The sequence below is a fragment of the Hyaena hyaena genome, unplaced genomic scaffold, assembly GCF_003009895.1.
Source record: "Hyaena hyaena isolate Hyena2069 unplaced genomic scaffold, ASM300989v1 scaffold_65, whole genome shotgun sequence".
Classification (NCBI taxonomy): domain Eukaryota; kingdom Metazoa; phylum Chordata; class Mammalia; order Carnivora; family Hyaenidae; genus Hyaena; species Hyaena hyaena.
Window position 1 is genome coordinate 1,364,410 of NW_024080697.1, and position 22,394 is coordinate 1,386,803.

General features: G+C 45.6%; 1 protein-coding gene across 1 annotated transcript; it reads left to right on the forward strand.

Annotated features, from left to right (window-relative positions):
- The first annotated feature begins 2,974 nt into the window (after nucleotides 1-2,974).
- Nucleotides 2,975-22,391, forward strand: DLST (dihydrolipoamide S-succinyltransferase). The gene is made up of 15 exons (XM_039232265.1): nucleotides 2,975-3,063; nucleotides 3,635-3,668; nucleotides 6,620-6,668; nucleotides 9,566-9,621; nucleotides 9,750-9,824; nucleotides 10,046-10,101; nucleotides 10,614-10,725; nucleotides 12,187-12,342; nucleotides 12,705-12,781; nucleotides 13,648-13,745; nucleotides 17,554-17,684; nucleotides 19,197-19,270; nucleotides 19,571-19,654; nucleotides 20,001-20,168; nucleotides 21,128-22,391. The coding sequence occupies exons 1-15, from the start codon at nucleotides 3,001-3,003 to the stop codon at nucleotides 21,260-21,262; spliced, it is 1,368 nt and encodes a 455-aa protein (XP_039088196.1). The 5' UTR covers nucleotides 2,975-3,000; the 3' UTR covers nucleotides 21,263-22,391.
- The last annotated feature ends 3 nt before the right edge of the window (nucleotides 22,392-22,394 follow it).

The following is a 22,394-nucleotide window of genomic DNA, read 5'->3' on the forward strand; positions in this document are numbered from 1 at the left end:
GAGCCCCACATCGGGCTCTGTGCTGACAGCTCAGAGCCTGGAGCCTGCTTCAGATTCTGTGTCTCCCTCTCTCTCTGCCCCTCCCCACTTGTGCGCTCTCTCTCTCTCTCTCAAAAATGAATGAACATTAAAAAAAAGAGTCAGGGCATCTGGATGGCTCAGTTGGTTAAGCATCCAACCTTGGCTCAAGTCATGATCTCACGGTTTATGAGTTCAAGCCCCACATCAGGCTCTCTGCTGTGAGCATGGGGCCCACTTCAGATTCTCTGTCCTCTTCTATCTCTCTCTCTTTCAAAAATAAATAAAAGTTTTTTAAAGAGTGCACTTATCTTAATGAGCACTGAGTGATATATGGGATTGTTGAATCATTATATTGTACACTTGAAACTAATGTAACACTGTATGTTTAACTATATTCAAATTAAGATTTTTTAATGTAAAAAAATAAATTCCCTTTTGAACTCTGCTACAAATACGAGTTTATGAACTTATATTCATAACTCCTGTCCCGATAGATGATGCTATATGCTAGGAAGCTCTAAATCCGGAAGAGGGTGGGAACTTATTCGGTTGCAACTTGGACTCCACAGAAGCTCATTTATGAGTCTCAAGGAAATCAATTTCAACCTTTATCCTCTGAGAGAGACTTTGCACAATGCTGTACATGCGTGTGTGCACACCAGCACATATGTGTGTGTGTCTAAATCCTCACATCTGAGATTAACTTGGGTGATCACTAAAACTCCAGGAGAAATGTTTTGTCACATCATCCAGGCCTGAACTGCTAAACTGTAGATAGGAATCTCTCAAACTAATTACTTAAAGTGGAAACAATCAAGTAGCTGCCTAAGAAATATTAAAACAAAGTGAAGCAGCATTTGAGACTCCTCCACTTTTTTTTTTTAATGTTTATTTTTGAGAGAGAGAGCACAAGCGAGGGAGAGGCAGAGAGAGAGGGAGACAAAAAGTCTGAAGCAGACTCTAGGCTCTGAGTTGTCAGCGCAGAGACTGACACGGGGCTCCAACCCCCAACCGTGAAATCATGCCCTGAGCCAAATCAGAGGCTTAACCTCTATGGCGCCCCATAGCTGTCTAAGAAATACTAACAGCAAACCCTGCAAGGGATTACTGTTTGGGGACTTTTTTGGCTGCATCTAGCAGTCTTATAAGCATGGCAATATTTAGTAATTCCACTTGTACTTACTGAGTACCTACAGCATGCCAGGCATTGTGTTCTGTGCACAGGATTCAGAACAGAGTCATCTCTTTCCTGCTTCTTCTCTGCCCAGGATCAGAGACAGACAGGCAAAAAGGACATTATAATGCAAAGGAGAGATATGGGCACAATGCTTTGGAAGCACAGAAAAGGTATCTGTTAACTCTGATTATTAGGAAAGGGATTCAAAAGAGATTTAGAGGATGATTAGAAGTCCTTAGGCAAATAGGAGGTGGGACCAGCCCACCCAAAGGTGGGAAGGAGTGAAAGAGCACACTGGGGCTATTGCCAACAGTTGTAGAATGAAACCTCAGCACCTGTGAAAATCAGAGGGCGGGATCACAACATAGCCAAAGGCTAGGTTATCAGGTGCTTGGTCGAACTAAGGTATTTGGACTTCATCCTACTGATAGAAGCAATTGAAAAACTTCAATCATAAGAGTGACAGGATTAGATTTGTTTCAAAAGGATCTTTGACCTGGAGGATGGGTTAGAGAAAGAATGGAGACCCAGGTCCCTTTTGGAAGCTTTTAAAATAATCCAGGTGAAAGATGCTGAAGACTTGATCAGGGGCAGCAGCTGGGCAAAGAAGTTTTCTCTGTTTCTATTTAGGGCTTCTGCCCATCCTTGCAGAATTGAGGTGGAAGCTTCCAGAGTTTGAGTGAATGAAGGCACCATACAGATGCCTGAGGACCAGGCAAGATGACTTAGCTGAAGCAACCAACATGAGCAGGCATCAGTGGCTCATTCATTCATTCATTCTTAATTCCACCAAAGCTTATAGAAAACCTTTTCTATTAAGAAGCTGAGCTAGAATGTTCAGGGGCCTGGGCATTGAAGGGGAGGGAAAACTAATGAGCGTGGGGGTGCCATGTGCTTTCACTTTGAAGGTTTCACGCAGGATGGTTAATACACACCTACCTACGCCAATTTCTGTTCTAAGTGCTGGGGATACAGCTGTGAACAAGACAGACAAGGTCCCTAATTATGTGGTTTATATTCTAGGGATAGAGTGGCTAATGAACCACCTCCAAAATGCACAGGATGTACGGGGTTACAATTAGCTTGGCTGGAGGGAATTTGAGTCAGACTAGGGGAGATCAGGAGACGTTGCAGAAGTAAGGCTATTTGTTGATCTTCGTCTGGTAAAAGTATAATGGGAACCTTTAGGGGTTCCTTGGGGCTGGGTTTTTTTTGTTGTTTTTTTTTTTTTGTTTTGTTTTTTGTTTTTTGTTCTGGGGTTAGAGAGGCAGGCAAGTGACTTGCTTTTTGATATATATCTGAGGAACCCGAGGCTCAGGGAAGCAATGTCATCTGCCTAGGGCCACTCAAGTATAAGATCAGGCTGGCATGTCTGCCAAGGTCCGAGTTCAAAGCCCATGCCAGCCTCCCGCTCTTTTCCGCTAGAGCAGAGGTGGAAAGGCACGGTGTCCGGGGTCCCAGGAGAGACTGGCGCCAAGCTCAGGGCCAGCTGAGGAAAGGTCGGGGAGGGCGGGGCTCCGGGGGCGGCCTGGTCTCCGGACAGTCGTAGGCACCCCGGGAGGACCGGCCCAGGCCGGCAGGCGGTGCAGCGGGCTCCGAGAGCGCCCCACCGCTGTACCCTGGTGCAGACAGGGGGACTGAGGCCGCGGCTGGTTCGCGCTGCCGGTCGGTTCCCCCCACCCGCCAGTGGTTCGCTCCGAACACCCCTCCCCGAGCAGCAGGTGCAGTGGCCCGCCTCACTTCCGGTTGCTGCCGGGCCCTATATCCGGTGTCCGCCCGCCCTCGGCTCCGCCGCTGTCGCGATGCTGTCCCGGTCACGCTGCGTGTCTCGGGCGTTCAGCCGCTCGCTGTCTGCCTTCCAGAAGGTACGGTCCGGCCGTGCCGGGGCTCCGGCTGGTGAGAAACCCGCCGGCGGGCCAAGGGCAGCCTGGGGAGCTGGGGCGCGGCGCGTCGGTCGAGCCGGGCACCAAGGGCACCGGGACGCGGAGGCCGCGGACTGGGCGGCCCGGGGCCACAGTTGCTCTTTGGGGCATCTTGCAGAGCCCAGCGGCCCCCAGCATTCCCGAAGCAGCCGGCGCCCCGTCCCCTTCTCCGCCCCATCCTCTGCGCCGGGGACTGAGGAGCCGCCCAGAGCCGCGCCCGGCCCGACTCGAGACTCCGAGTTTGGGAGGCGGCGCGGCGGAGTCCAGACAGGATCCGGGACCCGCCCCCTGTCCCCCGTTAGTCAGGGGGTGTCAACCCCGGTGGGAAGTTGAGATCGTTTGTCAGGCCTAGTGTGCTGGCTGCGACTGAGGGCCCTGGTTGTTGCATTTGCCTTTTGGAGTCATGAGATTCACCTGTCCCTAGCACCCAGGCGGCTTTGAGTCTGTACTTAAAAAGCTGTTTCTTCCCTCCTTTCATCTTGGGTGACGTCTATAATGTCTTCTTTCTCAACAGGGGAACTGCCCTCTAGGGAGACGTTCCCTGCCTGGTAAGTTGTGCCCGTGTCTTCACCTAACATGCTCTTTTCCTGGGCAGAGCAGTAAGTGAGGAAGCCCGGGTGCTAATGTTTCTCCCCATGACGTTCAGATATATAGAAGTGAAACAAAGTATTTTTTAATAAGAACAGCTGTCACCTATTCATTTAGCACATAGTTACTGAGTTTCTCCTTCCTGTCAGGTACTGTGCTGGGTGCTCAGTAGGGATATAGCAGTTAACAAGTCTTGCTCTCCTGGAGCTTACAGTCTAGGAGGAAAGACGGAGTGTAAATTGCTAAGCAAATGAGGGGTCTTGAATTTTGGTCAAGTGCTGAGAAGGAAACAAATGAAGGTGGACCAAAGTGCCCTCTTTAGGAGGGGACGTTAAAGCTACAACCCAGAGGGTGCGACAGAGGCCAGTTCAGTGAAAAGCAGAAGGAAAAGGAATAGCATGTGCAGAGTCCCGTGAAGAAGGAAGAGCTTGGCAGTGTTTTGACACTGGAAAAAAGGTGATTGAGCCAGAGAATTTTGGTTAAGGGAGGGAATGGTATGAGATAGAAGATGGCATGTAGACTATTGGAGGGAATTTAGGTTTTGTCCTGATAATTTTTTATATGACTGGCATTGATGTTTGTTGAATGAGGTGATCCTGTGGTGAGCTTTCTGTGTGCCAGGCATTGTTTGGAGTGCTTTCTGCGCATTTTGCAGTTAATCACCAAGAAACCATAAAAGAGGCATTCTCTTTTACAAAATGCATTACCCAAGAAGGGGTAAGTGCCTTCACCAAGGTTACTCGGCCAACTATTGGTCAAGCCAGGTCTACCTGACTCCTCAGCCTAAACTCTTAACCCACCATGTTGTCATTTACTCATATGCTCAACAGATGGCTTATTCTTACTACATGCCAAGCACTGTGCTAGGTGACCGGGATGCCCCCCGAGATCTTAAGGGCTAGCTGGAAAGACAGCAAATATGCATTTATGCACCTATCTGGACACAATTACATTGTGATGACTGAACGAAAAGTGCAGGGTATAATGAAAGGGTGGGATGTCGCCCAGCTTGGGAAGGTGGAGAGTGTGGTGAGAATGTCAGTAAAGGCTTCTCAGAAGAGGTGACCTTTAGGCCAAGTCTTAAAGAATACATAGCAGTTGGCCAAGAAAACAATATTACAGGCAAAAGGAATTGCTTGTACAAAGGTTTTCAGGCAGGAAGGGACTTAACCGGTCCTAGAAATGGAAAGGAAGCCTGTCTGGCTGGAAAGATAGGGAGGGCTGGACAGTATAGGAATGAGTAAAGTTTTTGGACTTTATCCTGAGAGTCATGAGAACATAGGCACCTAGCAGAGTGAGAGCTCGTAGTGGATTCTGAATAATAAATATTCTTTTAAACTAGGAATCCTAAAAGTTAACCTTTTTTCCATGTGTAGACTGGCAGGACAATGGAAAGAACCTTGTACTTGGGGTTTGTATTGTGTTCCAAGGCTTCACCTTGGGCTAGTCACTTAAACCCCCAGAAGCCCTAATTATGTATGAAATGGGAATAATGACAAATGGTCGTTCTACTTTAGGGAGGTATGAGACATGAAAATCAAAATGAGGTCATTTATGTGAAAGCTTTTTTTTTTTTTTTTTTAGAGAGCAGGAGAAGGGAAGGGGGCAGAGAGCAAGAGAATTTTAAGCTCCATGCTTAGTGAGGAGCCAGATGCAGGGCTCAATACCATGACCCTGGGATTATGATCTGAGCCGAAATCAAGAGTCAGATGCTCAACCAGCTGAGCCACCCAGGCATCCCTGTGAAAGCTTTTGGTAAACCCTAAAGCACTATAACTTGCTGCTGGCTGTACTAGCTCAAAGATATGCTATACTTGGGATTTGTGCTGCAGAGGCATTGACTGCTGAAGTGACTGACTTGACTCTGAAACCTTGTAGAGATTTGGGGGAGGAGGGTGCATAAGAGAGCTGTTTGGTGTCTCCTGAGCCCTTGGTTTAGAAAGAATTGATAATCTGGGGCACCTGGGTGGCTCAGTTGGTTAAGCATCTGACTTCAGCTCAGGTCAGATTTCATGGTTCATGGTTTAAGCCCCACATCGGGCTCTGTGCTGACAGCTCAGAGCCTGGAGCCTGTTTCAGATTCCGTGTCTTCCTCTCTCTCTCTGCCCCTCCCCCACTCATGCTCTGTCTCTCTCTGTCTCAAAAATAAATAAACTATAAAAATTTAAAAAAAATTGATAATCTGAAAGAATGAAGAGCTCTGAAAGAATATGTTCAGGTGAGGCAGCTGCACTGTAGTAATTAGTTGTCAGTTGGGGAAGTACCGTTATCTGTGGTTAGGACATTTGGTGGGACAGAAAGGGGTTCCCACCTTGTTGAGTTTGACCAGAGGGGAAGACCTCAGGGAGATCATGGGAAGACAGACTGAAAGGAGGGACAGTGATTTGCTGGGTACTGGGGCAAACTGGAAACTCTGGGCCTAAAGTGGCCCAGTCTTTGCTAGTAGAGTTTAGGTAGTAAAACTTTCAGCTTCATGCATTGTAAGTAACCAGGGAAACAAACCCAGACCAAACATCCCCACTGCTTCTCAGATTAGGCTATGTGTAGTCACAAGATAAACCATAATGTGTCTTTCTCAAGCTTCAATTATATTTGAACACTTAGGGAGTAGGAAAGTTTTATTATGAAAATATAAAAGGATAATGAAAATTTATGAATTTTAAGTTAAATAAGATTCTAAAACTACTTCAGGCTTTGCCCTTAGAATTCTTCCCTTTCCTCTTCGAACATATACCCGCTCTCTATTCCACATACCTGTTGCTCTCTGCCATTGAGAAGCAGGACTCTGTATGATAGAGATTATATTGGTGCCTACACTTGTTCTATCTCAGAGTTAGGAGATGAACAGACTTTTCCATTCCCAGCAGGTAACCTGTATAAGATAAGAGTTGTTTTGTTTTGTTTCTTGCAGGGGTCTCCTTATGTCAGGGACCAGGTTACCCTGACAGCAGGAAGATTGTGTAAGTATCACTGGGGAGCACAAATGTGTGGCCACAGAGTATTTAAGACTTAGTTCTAAATTTGACCATTTACTTTCTTCACTGGCTTCCAATCCTGGATATCAAGGTGGTTATGTTGATTCTCTAGACCTAACCTTGTTGATTTATGATGTGTGATCTGCCTTGAGCTTCAACCTCCTGTCAAGTGCTGGCCCAAGAGTGTGCTTGTCCTCAGGTGTCTAGATTATAAAGAAGGTGAAATTGGAACCTGCTCTTTGTGGGAATAGATATACGGGGGACTCCTAAGTATTCTGGTTGGATATAGATGCTGCCGAAGGGCTGGAGGTTTACATTTATTGTGGACATTTAGAGCATCCTCTTGGTAGCATAGTTACTCGTTTTCGAAACCGTAAAAGCAAAAGACTAGTCAGTTGAGTCCTGGGACTTTGACTACTTCGGAGGGAATGCTATTATTGCATAATGCAGTTTGGAGAAAGGCCACCCGTGTGTGTTTCAGATTAACTTCTGCTTATGAATGTTGCTTAATGCCACTTTGCATTCCAAGTATTTTCAGGGCAGTGGTAAGAGGATGCTCTCTAGTTATCCGTTAAACAGCTATCACGCTACTTTCTGTCTAGGGAGACTCTTTAAAGTGAAGCGTCAACAGATTAGTTCCTTCTCCACCATGCATCACAATGGGATTTTCTTTTCAACTGAGAAAATGATGCACTTACTACTAAAAGAATGAATTTCTGAGTTCTGAATTTCTGAGGACAGTTACATTCATGAGTCTTTGAACTGTGTATTTTTTGATCTAGCAGTTCCATTTCTAAAGATCTATACTAAAGAACTCCTGGTACACCCAGATGTCTCTCAAAGTGGCCAAACGGGATTGGTTAAGCTATGTCATGTTAACATGTTCACACTATGATAAGTGGGGAAACACCGGTTATAAAGTGATTCTGTATTTTTAGTGTATGGTTTTTGTTTTTGTTTTTGCTGTTTCCAAATATTCTACAGTGAACATATAATATGTTTTGTTTCTTTTTTTAAGAAAGCACAAGCTGGGGAGGGGTGGAGAGGTGGAGAGAGAAGGAGAGAAAGGGAATCCCAAGCAGGCTCCACACCATAAGTGGAGAGCCCGACGTGGGGCTCAGTCTCACAAACCATGAGATCATGACCTGACCTGAACCGAAACCAAGAGCTGGATGCTTAACCGAGTAAGCCACCCAGGTGCCCCTCATCTGCAATTTGAATGGAAATTGGAACAACCACAAATTTCTATGCAATAAATACAACAAATAACTGTCTGAAAGTAAATTATTAAAAAAAAGCAAAACACTAAACTTGAGGGGTGAGATCACCCTAAGCTTATAACTATTTTTGTGTTGTCTTTTGTCTGTTTTCTGTGAATAAGGTACCCACTTTATTTTAAAAACCCTTTTATCATAAAACATCTTAGGTTTTCATGATTCAGAAGTGAAAAGAGACTTTACCCTTGACCTACAGTGCCACCAAGTTCCTTTCCCTGGGACACAGCTAGTGCTCCAGGTTCTTGAGTGTTCTCACAGAGAAGTCTCTACAGTTGCACATTACCCACTAGTTCTTGCCCATGAACGTGTGCTTACACATAATTATAGACTTTATGCAGATCACTTTGTGTTCTGTGCTCCTTTAAAGATATCATACATTTTCCCCTTGATTCTACATAGACCGTATAGTTATTTTGACATATGATAGTAAAAATATCAAAAGACAACTTAAGGGTACCTGGGTGGCTCAGTCCATTAGGCGTCCAACTTCGGCTCAGGTCATCACATGGTCTGTGAGTTCGAGCCCCAGGTCCAGTTCTGTGCTGACACATCAGAGCCTGGAGCCTGCTTCAGATATTGTGTCTCCCTCTCTCTCTGCCCCTTCCCCACGCACACTCTGTGTGTGTCTCTCTCTCTCCATGATAAGTAAACATTAAATAAATAAAAACAAAAGGCAACTTACATCTATTTAACTTTCATATCATAAAGGTGTTTCTTGTAGAATATTCAGACAGTCCTGAAGTATAGAAAGTGAAAGTCCCCATCGGTCTTAGTCATTCTCAAATGTGTATGTGTGTAACAGATAACCATGGATACCATATATATCTACATCTCCCACTCTCCAGAGTTAACCACTCTTAATGCTTTTGTGCATGTAAGGTGGTCTCATTCTCTAGTTTACATTATATGAAGTTTGTGCCATATTGGAAAATACCTTGGTCTTTTGAGGTTCATCCTGAGTGAGTCCAGAATGGACCCGTGTGCTACCTCCGAGCAGGAGAACAGACTAGGAGATCTTCTAGGACTTTTTTGGTGGTTCTGTGCCACTCCCCTCCCCGCCCACCCTTCGCCCATAACATCTTGTTTTAATACCTAGTAACTGTCTCATCTTGCTGCCATATCTGATCTGTCTATAATTCTGCAGGCAAAAATTTCATTGTTTGTGGCACAATGGCATGTACTGCCAGGGCACGCAGTTTATCTTAGGTGGATTTAGTTAAGAAGAACGTAATCAGGAAGCCAGTTCATTTTGGTGGGTGTGCAAAGGACCAAGATGCTTATCTTTTTCTTCACTGAACCAGATGTAAGTCTCTATTTTGTGAGACGTGACATTTCACTTCAGCACAGGGTTCTGGACTCGCCTGAGGAGCTTACCACTTAGAGCACCAAGTCATCCAGGCTCTGCCAGAGACCTGCTGAGTCAGAATCTCTGGGGATGGGGCCTGGACATATATGCTTTGAAAAAGTTCCCTTAGGTGACACTGATGGGCACCCCTGGCCGAGAATCACTGATTTAAAGGGAAAGTGATCTATGGTGCCTTCTCTAGACTAAAATGTGAATGCTTCACCCACTAAAGGAGTTTACTTTTTTTGTGTTTTCTGTAGTATTAACAACAGTAATGTCTTCAGTGTCCGCTTCTTCAGGACTACAGCTGTGTGCAGTAAGTACCAGCTTTCAATTCTTTGCCTGCTTGGAAATGGCGTTTTAATGGGAAGAGCAACAATTGAATTTAATTAAAAATGAAAAATATGGACTACATGTGATTTTCCTTTTTTGCTCTTTTCCTAGAGGATGATGTGATTACAGTCAAAACCCCAGCGTTTGCAGAATCTGTCACAGAGGGAGATGTTAGGTGGGAGAAAGGTAAGATTTCAGGCCTTACTGATTTAAGTTTAAATACTTTATAAAGTTGTCATTGCTGTCCCCTCTCTGCCCCAGTAATTGGGCTCCTTCCTTCTCTTTACATGCAGTGTAATTTTTCCTGGCCCTATAGGAAAAAGGTCTTCTAACATACCTGTCAAAGGGGATTTTGTGGCTACTGGAGTCCTTCCCACTTAACAGGTGGCCTTTGACTGTCTTTTCAGCTGTTGGAGACACTGTTGCAGAAGATGAAGTGGTTTGTGAGATTGAAACTGACAAGGTAGGCTTGTCCTCTATTAGTGTAATTTTTCATGGTCTCCCCTTGCTTTATTAACCTAATTAAAGAAAAAACACACAAGGACTTAATTGTTTAAAGATAATTTTTAATTTGCTTTAACCTCCATTGTAAAAGTGTTGGAATAGCTCATTAAAAAGAAAAAAAGCCTTAAAGGTTTACTTTTGGATTGTTCTCCGTATATGTATTATGTACTTTAGTAGCTTTAATTTTATAGTGGGGGGGTACACACCTGTGCGCACTTGTGCTCATGCATGAGCTGTTTGGAAACACATTAACTGAACGTTGCTTTAATGTTTCTGAGAAAGGACAAAGGGTGAATCTTCATAATAGCATCTACTCTTCATTAGTCTTCAGGTGTGGCCTTGGTGTTTCCTTATGCAGAGTTTTGTATATCTGTTTTGCAACTCTTGTGACTCATTGGAGATTCTAGACAATTAAATTTCTAATGCTGAGTAAAAATGTGAACCCTTTCTCCATCTGTCCCTGTTTTCCAGACATCTGTGCAGGTCCCATCACCAGCAAATGGCGTGATTGAAGCGCTTTTGGTACCTGATGGGGGAAAAGTAGAAGGAGGCACTCCTCTTTTCACGCTCAGGAAAACTGGCGGTAAAGAAGTTCTCCTGCTTGTCAAGGTCTCCAGTGTTCCCCCTTGGAATTGGGGCTGAGCATAATGTACTAATTCCTTGATACCCCAAAGACTACTTGGCATTCCAGTTGCTGTTAGTTGAGGGATTAAGGTGGTATTTATATAGTGGGCACTTTAAATATAAAGTTCTAGAAGAAAGGGATATTTTACAAAACCTAGTAATAACTGCTCGTTATGTGTATTTTCTTATGCTGGACCTTTTCTTAAAGGTATAATAGAATGAAGAAGATTCCAAAGATCGTGTTTTTGTTTTTTTTTTACCTTCTCCCCAGCCCCGGCATCAGAACCACATGGGGTTTTAAAATCACACAAATGCCTAGACTCCATGGTCCAGGGATTCTGATATATTAAATCTGGTGTTATCAGATCCTGGTTATTATAGTTTGTTTTGGGTTTTTTTTAATGCTCTCCAAGTGATTCTGATACAAAGCCAGGGCTGAGAGCCACTGTTCTAAAGTGAGAAGAAGTAATATTTCATGGTGTCTGTTCTGGAGAATTCAGCATGTTTTTTCCACCTCTCTTTTCTCATTTGTAAGAAATGAGAAATAAGGAAATGAATTGTATGGGACCTTACGGTCAGTATGTGGGGTTAGAAAAGAAAATAACTGGTTTTGTGATTCTTAGTTAAGTGCTGTGACTGCTAAAGTCTATTTCTCGTTATCAATAAAGTTAGGCAGAGTGATGGTAGATTGCATCATTGAAATTAATCAAGCTGAGATCAGGCTGAGATAATTCCCTAGAAGGCTAGGGAATAAGATCGATTTTTCCAGTTGAAGAATTCCATCTCCTGATTATTCCTTAAAAAAAATGTTCTTATTTAAATATGAAACCAGATATGTACAGTTGGATAAACTCAAAATACACATATAATTTAAAGTTGTGAATTTATGGCTTGGCCACCTCTCATTGACTTATGAGCATTATGCTAGATGAAATGCTTTGAACTCTTTGAGCCTTTATTTTAGACTTTTAATAGTTGAGCGTATTCTTCCACATGTGATGTTATAATAGAAGAGCCTGTCAATATTCCCATAACTAGAAACGTGTTCCTTTCATGTATATGTATCAACATCTTCAATTGCCTGGGTTTCTTTTGCTTGGAAGTTTACATTGCCGTAGGCTTAGTAGGTGCTGCGAAAGTACTTGCTAAATTTTGACAATCAGTCGATACTTGTGAAATCAGGAAGGTAGCTGAATTAAGTCGGTTATGTAATGTAGGACATCTAGGAGCACTGGGAAATGGAAGGATAGTGCCTCGTGTCCTTTGTACATTTCATAGTGCCTTGTGTATATGGCAGATGCCCGGGTAGAATTTGTCAAATGATTGGACATAGAGCTTTCACTGCTAAACCTTGCTTAGTATCTGACTTGGTTGCTTTTCATTCCAGACAGCACCAATGTCTTCTGTTTTTGTTTTTCAGCTGCTCCTGCTAAGGCCAAGCCAGCAGAAGCTGCTGCTGCTGCAGCCCCAAAAGCAGAGCCTGCAGCATCGGCAGCTCCTCCTCCCCCTGCAGCACCCATACCCACTCAGATGCCACCAGTGCCCTCACCCTCACAACCTCTTGCTAGCAAACCCGGTAAGCCTCCACCTCCCACGTGTGTCTGTGGGGGAGAAGAACATCTCTCGTGTCATGTTCCCTCGCAGGGCAGAATCGGAGACCAATCATGGCTCTGAACAGGCTCCATTGACTGCTTTGTAGAAGGAACTGTAGCCTGTATCAGAAGACCTGGATTTGGATCCCATCTTTCTGTTTACAGCTGTGTGACTTTAGGGAAGTTACTTCTCTGAGCAGATCATTCACCTGTGAAGTGGGAATGGTACTGGTACACCTCACAATATCTTAAGGATTAAGTGACAGTACAGTATGAAAGCACTGGCACTCATCAGTGAATGTTTCTCTGATTTTCTGATGCAGCTGTACAGTATCTTCTTTTTCAGTGTCTGCAGTAAAACCCACTGCTGCCCCTCCAGTAGTTGAGCCAGGGGCTGGCAAAGGCCTGCGTTCAGAACATCGGGTAAGCCTCGGGACCACTTCCAGGAAGAGGCAGAGGGGCAGTGTTGAGATTAGTGGAGTGCGGACATTGTGGTGCCTGCGTTTGAATGGCTGACGGCTCATGGAAACTGAGTTTAAGAAGTGACTTGTTCACAGTCACATAACGGTCAGATGATAGGACTAGAACCCAAAGTCTTGAACATTTACTTGTCCAGTGGTTTTTCCTACTGTGTTGTGCTACCACTCAAAGGCCTTGGTTGAGTGAAATATTTGCACGAGACAGGAACTTAGTAACGTGCGCCCTCCCTCCCCCAGTAACCCACACTGCAGAGAGGTGGTTTGGTGAGCTCCGTTCCTGCCCCTCAGGGACACTTAGCTAAAGGCTACATAGTAGCAGTAGCTGTCAGGGGTAGACCTAAAACCTCAAGGAAGTATGGTCAAGAGTGTGGGTTCCTCTGCCTGAGAATACCTCCTAAAAATACTGTACCCTCAAAGTGTGTTGCTTGTGAGTTTCCATTCCACAGTAGCTGTTTTCATGCAAGTCTTTATCACCAGAACTTGTCCTTTTGGTGGTGATTCTTGGGCTGGCTAGCCCTATACCACACTCTTCCTTTTCTTAAATTGGTTTTGGTTTTTAAATCAAACCATTTCCTGAGCCTCCATTCTTGGTCAAATGCAGGCACGTCTGAGTGAGTAGTTTTTGTCCCGGTCTCCTCATTCTTGCTCAGAGGAACAAAGCCACCACAGACAAGACAGAGCCTGGAGCTCTTGTGCTTAATTGCTGTCATCCTTGACTATCCAGTCCTTGTAAGCTGAGTGCTCCCTCGGACTGAATGGGGAGGGCTTGATCCAGAAAGATCAGATTGTCAATACTTGTCCCACTTTCAGGAGAAGATGAATAGGATGCGGCAGCGCATTGCCCAGCGTCTGAAGGAGGCCCAGAATACATGTGCGATGCTGACTACTTTCAACGAGATTGACATGAGGTGAGCGCTCTAGTCCTCTTACTCCCTATCCCCTTCTCCTTGGAGAACACTTGAACTTGCCCCAGCTCCTACCTAGCACTAATTCCAAAACTAACAGCGAGAAGAGGGATTTCCATGCACTGTTTGTTGACTGACACAGAGTGACCCATTAGCGTCATTCTCTGATTGCCTGCTCCGTGACTTAAAAAACTTAGCCTTTTATACCTGAATCTTGTGATGTCCAATAAATGAGGCTGATAATGGTGTGAAACTCTGATGACCTGATAACTGGTGTCGAGTTGCCAAGTAGAGATAGGGCAGCTGAGCCAACAAGGCTTATGTCTGGGCCTACCCTTGAGATGTAGAACCCTTGACCGCACACTCCAAGCCAACGCACTATTTCTGCTGCTTTCTCACAGCGGCTCCTCCTTACGTGCATTGCCAGGCGATTCAGACTTGGGTGGTAGAAAGACATAGGCTTGTCATTGCTTTCACCTTCCCAGCTTTGATAAATGAAAAGCAAGTTGTTTTGTTTTTTAAGTAAAAACCTCAGAATGATAACCAGAGGGACAATTGAGTATTATACCCATTTCTATGGTGAGCTGTTGACTCACCCATTTTCTTCAAGGTTTTGATGTATACAAGTGTCAGCACTGTGAGGACAAGAATGTAGTTAAATTTTGCAGTACTTACTGTGTACAAGATGCTATATTATATTTGAAGGGCCTGCAAGGATAAGGGAGAAAGAGCCCTACCCTTCTAGAGCTTACCATGTGGTTTATATAAACACAAAGTAAAATCTAGGGAAAAGAGTATCAGAGGAGTACAAAAACTATGAAGTGGAGAAAATGAGAGCATTTCTTTTTGAGGTGTAGGGCAGAGATAGGGTAGGGAGGGCCAGGCAATACTTGGAGGAAAGAGACTTTGTTTCTTTAATGTTTATTTTTGAGACTGAGCATGAGTGGGGGAGGGGCAGAGTGAGAAGGAGACCAGGCTCCAGGCTCTGAGCAGGCTCCAGGCTCTGAGCTGTCAGCACAGAGTCTGACGCAGGGCTTGAACCCATAAACCATGAGATCATGACTTGAGCCAAAGTCAGACACTTAACTGACTGAGCCACCCAGGTGCCCCAAGATATATTATTTTTAAGATTTTATTTTTGGGGGGCGCCTGGGTAGCTCAGTCAGTTGCGCACTTGACTCTTGATTTTTGGCTCAGGTCACGATCTCATGGTTTGTGAACTCAAACCCTGCATCAGGCTCTGCTGACAGCAAAGAGCCTGTTGAGGATTCTCTGTCTCTCTGTTTCTCTGTCTCTCTTTCTCTCTCTGTCTTTCTCTGTCTCTCTTTCTCTCTCTGTCTTTCTCTCTCTTTCTCTGTCTGTCTCTCTCTCTCTGTCTTTCTCTCTCTCTGTCTCTCTCTCCCCCTCCCACGCCTCTTTCTTGCTCTCTCTCAAAATAAGTAAACTTAAAAAAAAAAAAAAAAGATTTTAAGTAATCTACACCCAGTGTGGGGCTTGACTTCACAACCCTGAGATCAAGAGTCACATGCTTCACCAACTGAGCTAACCAGGTGCCCCAGGAAAGAGATTTTTAATAGGCTTAAGATCAGGTAGCATTTTGACACAAGTAACATTGTGGGGAAAGTTCATTCCAGATGATGTAAACAAACAACATGGACCTGACACAGGAAAGTACAGGATACTTCCCTGTATCAGGAAAGTATACACTTGAGAAACACCTGATGTGAGGAATATGCAGAAAAGAATGGGAAAGGAAGTTGGATCCATACTTTGGAATGTTTTGAATGCCGGGGGTAAAAGTTTATATTTAACTCCCGAGGAAAACCATGAGGTCTTCAGGTTATCTCTGCTTCTTTTTATTCTAAGTGTTTACTAACCTACTTTTCATTAGGGAAATTTGTTTTCTTTTGAAGGGATCTTAAAAATATAGAGAAGGGAATGGTGTTTTGACCGTGTGCTATGGCATTGTTCAGAGTAGGGCTCCGTGGCTTATTTCACAAGATGTTCTCCATTCTGTTGTGAAGCTTCCTACAAAGACTGGATGTCATTCAAGCAAAAGATTTCTCTCCTTCCCACCCATAGGACATAGGGAAGGACCTTGACTAATGAGTCACAAAGGCTGCAGCTTATGTTTCAGTGCATTAGGGCCAAATTGTACACAAATTGAATTGGACTTTGAAATTCTACCTAATTCCTTAAGACAAAACATGTAAATATTTGTGGCCTTGAAAGATGCAGTTGGCCCAACAGCTTTGATTGGAAGGTAAGTGCAGTAGCTGGATCACCTTTCAGCAGCTAATCGAGGTGTCACTTAACCATGGCCTGGGGTCTCACAGCAGTCAGTAATGTGGTTTAGATCGAGTGCCCTTTGGGTCTTATGCTGATCAGCTGCCCATAAGAGGCCTTTCTGAGGCCTTCTCCTCTGGCTTGTTGTCCCAGCCCCTGCCTCCAAGGGCAGAGCTCTGAAATAGAAACTACTTAATGACCAGACAATAGCATTTGGGCAGGTTTGAGAGCAGAGATGTTTATCACGTCTCTTGCCCTCTTCTGCAGCTCTTGTGTCTTGGGAACCAGTAATGTCTTTAGGGTGGTAATCCTAGCACTAAATAAGGTTAGACTCAGGAAAACAAACATTTAAACCCAATCAGCCCTCCCTAGGAAAACTTCTTTTTCAAAGGCAAACGGTCTGAAGGGGGAGTTAAAGTTATACCATCTTCTTTCGTGCTAATGTCAAATTAGGCCATTATGGGGAGAAAAGGAAAACTGAGTGTTTAGGCCTGAGATAAAGTTAAATTCAGTTTCCATCATGGAACTGTATTCCGATAAATATTGAGTTTTCTGCAACAAAATGATGGGAAAACCATTTCCCCACTAACTGCAGTATGTATGTGGTACATCTGGAAAACTCCGTCCTAAATTACAAAGGCTGTTTACGTTGTAAAGGCTTCTCAGAAGGCCTGCTGCTTGTACTCTAATAACTTAGGTCCACACATACCTACTTTTCTAAATGCCAAGGAAATCCCATCCATTAAACTGATAATAAGGGCAAGGGCTGTGTCTTTATTATGTTTGTATTTCGAAGCCCAGCCTTGTCCCTTACATGTGGTGGGTGTTAGCACCTGTTTGAAGGAACAAATCTATGGAACTGCTAACCCTGGGAAGATGAAGAAGGAATCTGTTGACTTTCCCATGAGCCTAAGATGCCACTGGGCTGTATCTGGCCATATATAGTCATGAGTGCTTTTGCTCACATGGAGCCCGAATACCTGTGGAGGTTTTTAGTTTGGTTTTTGTTTCATTTTTTTGTCTTCATTATTTAGGAGATTGGAAGAGGGTCACAAGAAAGTCATAATCAAGTTTGGTGTGGATTTTTGGGACATAATTGTAACAAATAAAAAGAACATTGTTTATTTTATAGACTGTTTATGCTTAAAACAATTTTTCTTCAGAAGAGAGAGCTCATGGTTTTAGTGTAGCTAGAAGTTCCTTTCTCATCCAGGCAAGGATGTTGGTGTGCTGTGTGATCTCTTGTTCATAGAACCTGTCCTTGAAATCTGACTTCTGGACCAAGAAGGAGCCTGATAAGGGACTCAGCCCACCTTAAAGACTGATTGGACCAATTCCTTTGATTCCAGGTTTTGTAAAGGAATAAGGTTATTCTATTGACCTCTGCTGGACTGTTTCAAAACTTGAACTTAGGTAGATGGTCCATAGTAAGGGGAAAATGTTTACCCAATTGTGTACACGGAATTAGAAGCTGGTATGAAAGTCAAAATAAAGGCTCTGTGGTCACTTTGTTTTGTTTTTGCAGTAACATCCAGGAGATGAGGGCTCGGCACAAAGATGCTTTTCTGAAGAAACATAACCTCAAACTAGGTTTCATGTCAGCATTCGTGAAGGCCTCAGCCTTCGCCTTGCAGGAGCAGCCTGTTGTAAATGCAGGTGAGTTTGTGGTGGCCAGACCCCAGGAGATGCTGGGAGATTGTGCGGAAGCACAGACCGGCTAGCTGTCTCGCTCGCCGTCGCTGTCTCGCTCGCCGTCGCTGTCTCGCTCGCCGTCGCTGTCTCGCTCGCCGTCGCTGTCTCGCTCGCCGTCGCTGTCTCGCTCGCCGTCGCTGTCTCACACCCCACCCCACCACAACTCTTTCTTACCTGGGAAAACATGAGTGTCTTTCCCCAGGGACTTCTTGATTCACCTTTCTGAAATGGTGTCATGATTACTTTGTAATGTCACCCCCCATCACCCCACTACCCCCCCTGCCCCAGCTGGACAGAATGGTTTCTCCTCCCGGCTCATAGTTTGGCAGCTGCTCTGCCATCAGGCAGCTCTGAGCAAGCCCAGCCTTCCAGTCTTCTCAGGTCAGGGTGGAAGCTCATGTTCTGTCTAGCACCAGCCTTCCCATGGGCCCTGGCATCTTGGGGCCTGACTTTCACACTTGGCATAGGTCCCAGGGTGACCTTTGGTTTCTGGTCACTGAACCTCATGGGAGGCCTTGGGCTCGGCCCCTCTCCCGTGGACTTGGTGCTCATTTTCCTTAGTTGCTGCTCACCCACGTCATTGCAATGTTGATCTAACAAGCAGTTCTTTCCTATTGAGACGCTTCTCTGTTCCCTGGAAGATTGGAGAGGGGACAGTGACACTTTTTGCAATCCTCAGCAGTGCCAAGGTTCCCTAAAGATCTAGAGATAGAAACTCTAGTCCCTTTCATTGAGTGGTGTGTGTTTAGGTAGGTGGAGGGGAGGTAGAGGGGTGCCTTTGCTTTGCCCAGATGTGTGCCTCTTTGTCTCTTCCATTCCTCTCAGGCTTCCTGATTGACTCTCCATCGTTTTCTTCCTGCCTGGACTTGTAGGCAATTCTGAGTTCTCTTGGCCTCTTTCTCACTTCACATGCTTTTCCTTGGTGGCTTATTTAACAACATAGTCATAGACTTTCTATGGAAAAGATTCCCAAGCTTGTCTTTTCTCAGCACTAGACCTAGATTTTCAGCTGCAAGTTTGCTGTTTTCCACTACCCTGCTTCCTCCTAAGCCTCCTAGAAAGAGGCTTCCTTCACCTGTTAGAGTAGGCAGTGGAATGGGTGGCACTCCCACCCCTCCCTTTGCTAGTTTGCCTTTTTGGGCCCTTGTCTGTTAAGGGAGGGCTTGGGCGGAACTAGTGAAAAAGAACCAAGTGCACACCTATCCCATGCGAGTGGGTGTATTGAGCCCTTCTGAAGGCTGCCCCCAGAACGGGCACTCGTGTGCTCAGGCTCAGTAAGGGGCACTTGGGAGACGTTACAACCGATTGGTTGGCATCTTGATTACAACTGGACTAAGAGTTGTCTGCTGCGTGTGGTGCAGTGGTTTTCAGGCTGGTTGGTCAGCCCGCATTGCAGGTTTTTATCCTATTAATACAGTTGTTTCTGTAGTAGCCTAGGCTTGGGGAGTTGTATGTAATGTGTGTTCTCTCTCGTAGTGATTGACGACGCAGCCAAAGAGGTGGTGTATAGGGATTATATCGACATCAGTGTTGCGGTGGCCACCCCACGGGTATGTTGGGGAAAGAGGTGGGGGACTCTGCTCTTAGACTCTCCCTTTGTATGAAAATGCAGACCCCTGGGGAGATAATTTTTATAATCCTGTCTTTTCAGAAGGGAGTTAATAGAAGAGTAACCTACTTTGACCACACCACATCCTTTTATCTTAATGTCAAGCCTGAATATTTTAGACTCCTAGTCACATGGAGTAATTACTCAGTGGGGAAGGGAGACCCTGGCTTGAATCAAAGGAGTTACTATTATAAAGGGTACTATTAATTTGCACCTGAAAACAGCTTTTCACTCTCATCAGGGTCTGGTGGTTCCCGTCATCAGGAATGTGGAAGCTATGAATTATGCAGATATCGAGCGAGCCATCAGTGAACTGGGAGAGAAGGTACAGTGAAAAGCAGCAAGTGTGTCCGCTGCTGGGTGGGTTGGGGAGGAGGGGCTGGAGGAGGCTGGACTCCGCAGGGAGCAGGGCTCAGGGCTCCGGCAGGTGGAGCCTCACTTTGCTCCAGGAGTACAGAGCCTGAGAATGGCAGTCCCCCCAGGAGCTGAGGAATAGCTCTCTGGCAGAGCTCCGCGTGCTCTTGTACCAAAAGATAGCCTCGGAGGAGGAGGCCTGCTGAGGAAGGAAAGGGGCTCGGGGCCTTGGCTCTTTCCTCTGGTGGAGCCCTGGCCCCAGGCGTTTTAGGTGAAGAGAGTTGGGTCACAGCTTACATTTCAATTTTCATTTTTAGGCTCGAAAGAATGAACTTGCTATTGAAGATATGGATGGTGGTACTTTCACCATTAGCAATGGAGGTGTTTTTGGCTCACTTTTTGGAACGCCCATCATCAACCCCCCTCAGTCGGCCATCCTGGGCATGCATGCCATCTTTGATAGGCCAGTGGCTGTGGGAGGCAAGGTAGGAACCATCCCTGCTACTGCCCTAGCATCTCCTCCTAGATGAGGAGGGGAAATCTTACTATTCCTTATAAAAGATCCACTGTAATTTCAGACATAAATTCCATTCTCAGTTTCTGATTAACAGCTAGACCACTGATCCTCAAATTGTGGTGTGTGGATCAGCATCATATGGGAACTTGTTAGAAATGCAGAGTCTTGGACCCTTTCCCAGACGTGATGAAGCAGAAACTGCAGGTGATTGATACACATTAAAGTGTGAGGACCATGGAGCTGAAGGCGGCTTGCCCCTTCATCTGGAATGGTCCGTAAGCTCCATTCTCTAGGTGCTGGGGGGAGTGAGGCTACAGTTGGAAGCATGGTCCCTGCCTCTGGGAGCCAGAGGACTGCAATGGAGAGTCTGTGAGCTGCCGGGTTGTATGAAGGTTTAGTGGTTCTCTGGGAGTTCAGGGAAGGACGTCAGAGGGTCTTGAGCTAGCCTAGAAGATACACTGGTAGGAAAATACTTTCTGGGATTTCCTGTGTTTAGAACCCTTCTGGGGTAGTAACTCCCTTTTGTGAATCCAACAGTCCTAGGTCTTCTCCCTTGAAAATGCTCTAACACCCAACTTGGCATACAATTTCAGAGGATTTAAGGATTTCTGGTTACTACTTAAAATTGTAGCCCTAAAGAAGAAACTTCAGGCTGTCAAAATTTAAGGACAAACTTTTCCAATAGATAACAGACGAATGAAAGGGCAGAGCATATTTTTAAAAGGCACTTGTGAGCAGACTGTTTTCTTGGTTAAGCTTTCTTTAGGTGGGGGTGGGGGGGCTTTGCGCTAAGTATCCAGAGGTAACATCAGGCAAAGCTCTGGAACCAGAACCTTCTCTGTGGACTGTGCTTTCTCCTCACCCCACTTCCAGTGGGGCTTCCTCTGCTCTGCTGCAGACACACCTGTCACCTTCTCCTCCCTGCAGGTGGAGGTGCGGCCCATGATGTACGTGGCACTGACTTATGATCATCGGCTGATTGACGGCAGAGAGGCGGTAACTTTTCTCCGCAAAATCAAGGCAGCGGTAGAGGATCCCAGAGTCCTCCTACTGGACCTTTAGGAGGAAGCCACGCACCCTACACACCAACCATGCAGGAACTGAAAACCAGTCTTCTCCCTGTCCCCTCACGGGTCCCAGGTTGGCCTGGTGCCAGGCACATGTTGTTGGCCTCAAGCAAGGAAACAGGGCACTATGTAACCAGCAGCCACAGGTCTTTTCTTGGTATTCTGCCAGGCTCTCCCCTTCTCTGCACCCTTCTTACACTCAAATATCTACTTTAGGCTTGAGGGAGAGCGAGCCTTAATGGATGCTCGTTAATATTCCTGCCTTTCTCCCATTAGTCTTTTGCCGAGATGAGTTGCTTCTCCCCTGTGCCAGTACACTATAATAGGGAAACCACTGGGGACCATGTGATCAAGTTTGTATCTTTTGAAAGTCTGTTCTGGGCCAGGAGGGTATGGTGTCCCCCAAGCTCAGAGCAGCCTCTGTCCTGGTTGTGCACACTCACTCGATTATACCTGTGTGGAGGTGTCGACCACAGGCTAAGAGGTGCTGCTTTGCTTCTTAAATGACACCTTTATTCTCTGCTGTCATGGACTTCAAGATGCCTCTTCTACCTCGTCCAGAAAGCACAGGCCAGGGGATCTGGGTAGGAGGGGGGAGAGGGCAGATTTCCCCCTGAGCTGTATGTTATAGACGAGACAGGCTTACCCTCACCCTGCCCATCATCACCCCATTTTGGTACAGTAACAGCTGTGATTGTGCCGACCTTCCCCGGCTGCTTGGAACCATTGTACCACCTTGTCATTTAGAGTAGATTCTAGCCCAGCACGGCAGTGGGATGGGGCATGGTCACAGGGCTGGAGCCTGGGGAGATTGGGAGGAGGGGGCTTCCTGTGGACTGGCTCAGATTGATTTGAGCCTTTAAAGGCCACTGGTGTAAGCACTGGGCCTAAAGAGGCAGCTGTTTCTCTGTGTTTCATGGCCCTTGGGGAGCAGGGCCTTAGCACCTTTTCTGCAGAACACAGGTCTGGAGGAGGTTGGACTGTGGTAGAAACCAGCCCCAAGATGCTAATACACGGTGGGAAGACAGGCAGTGTCACCTGTGAGGTGGTGTCTCCTGTTGGGTCTGGACGCAATTATTGGAATTGCTTGGAGCGAGTTTAAATACATACATCTTGTCGTGAAAGCT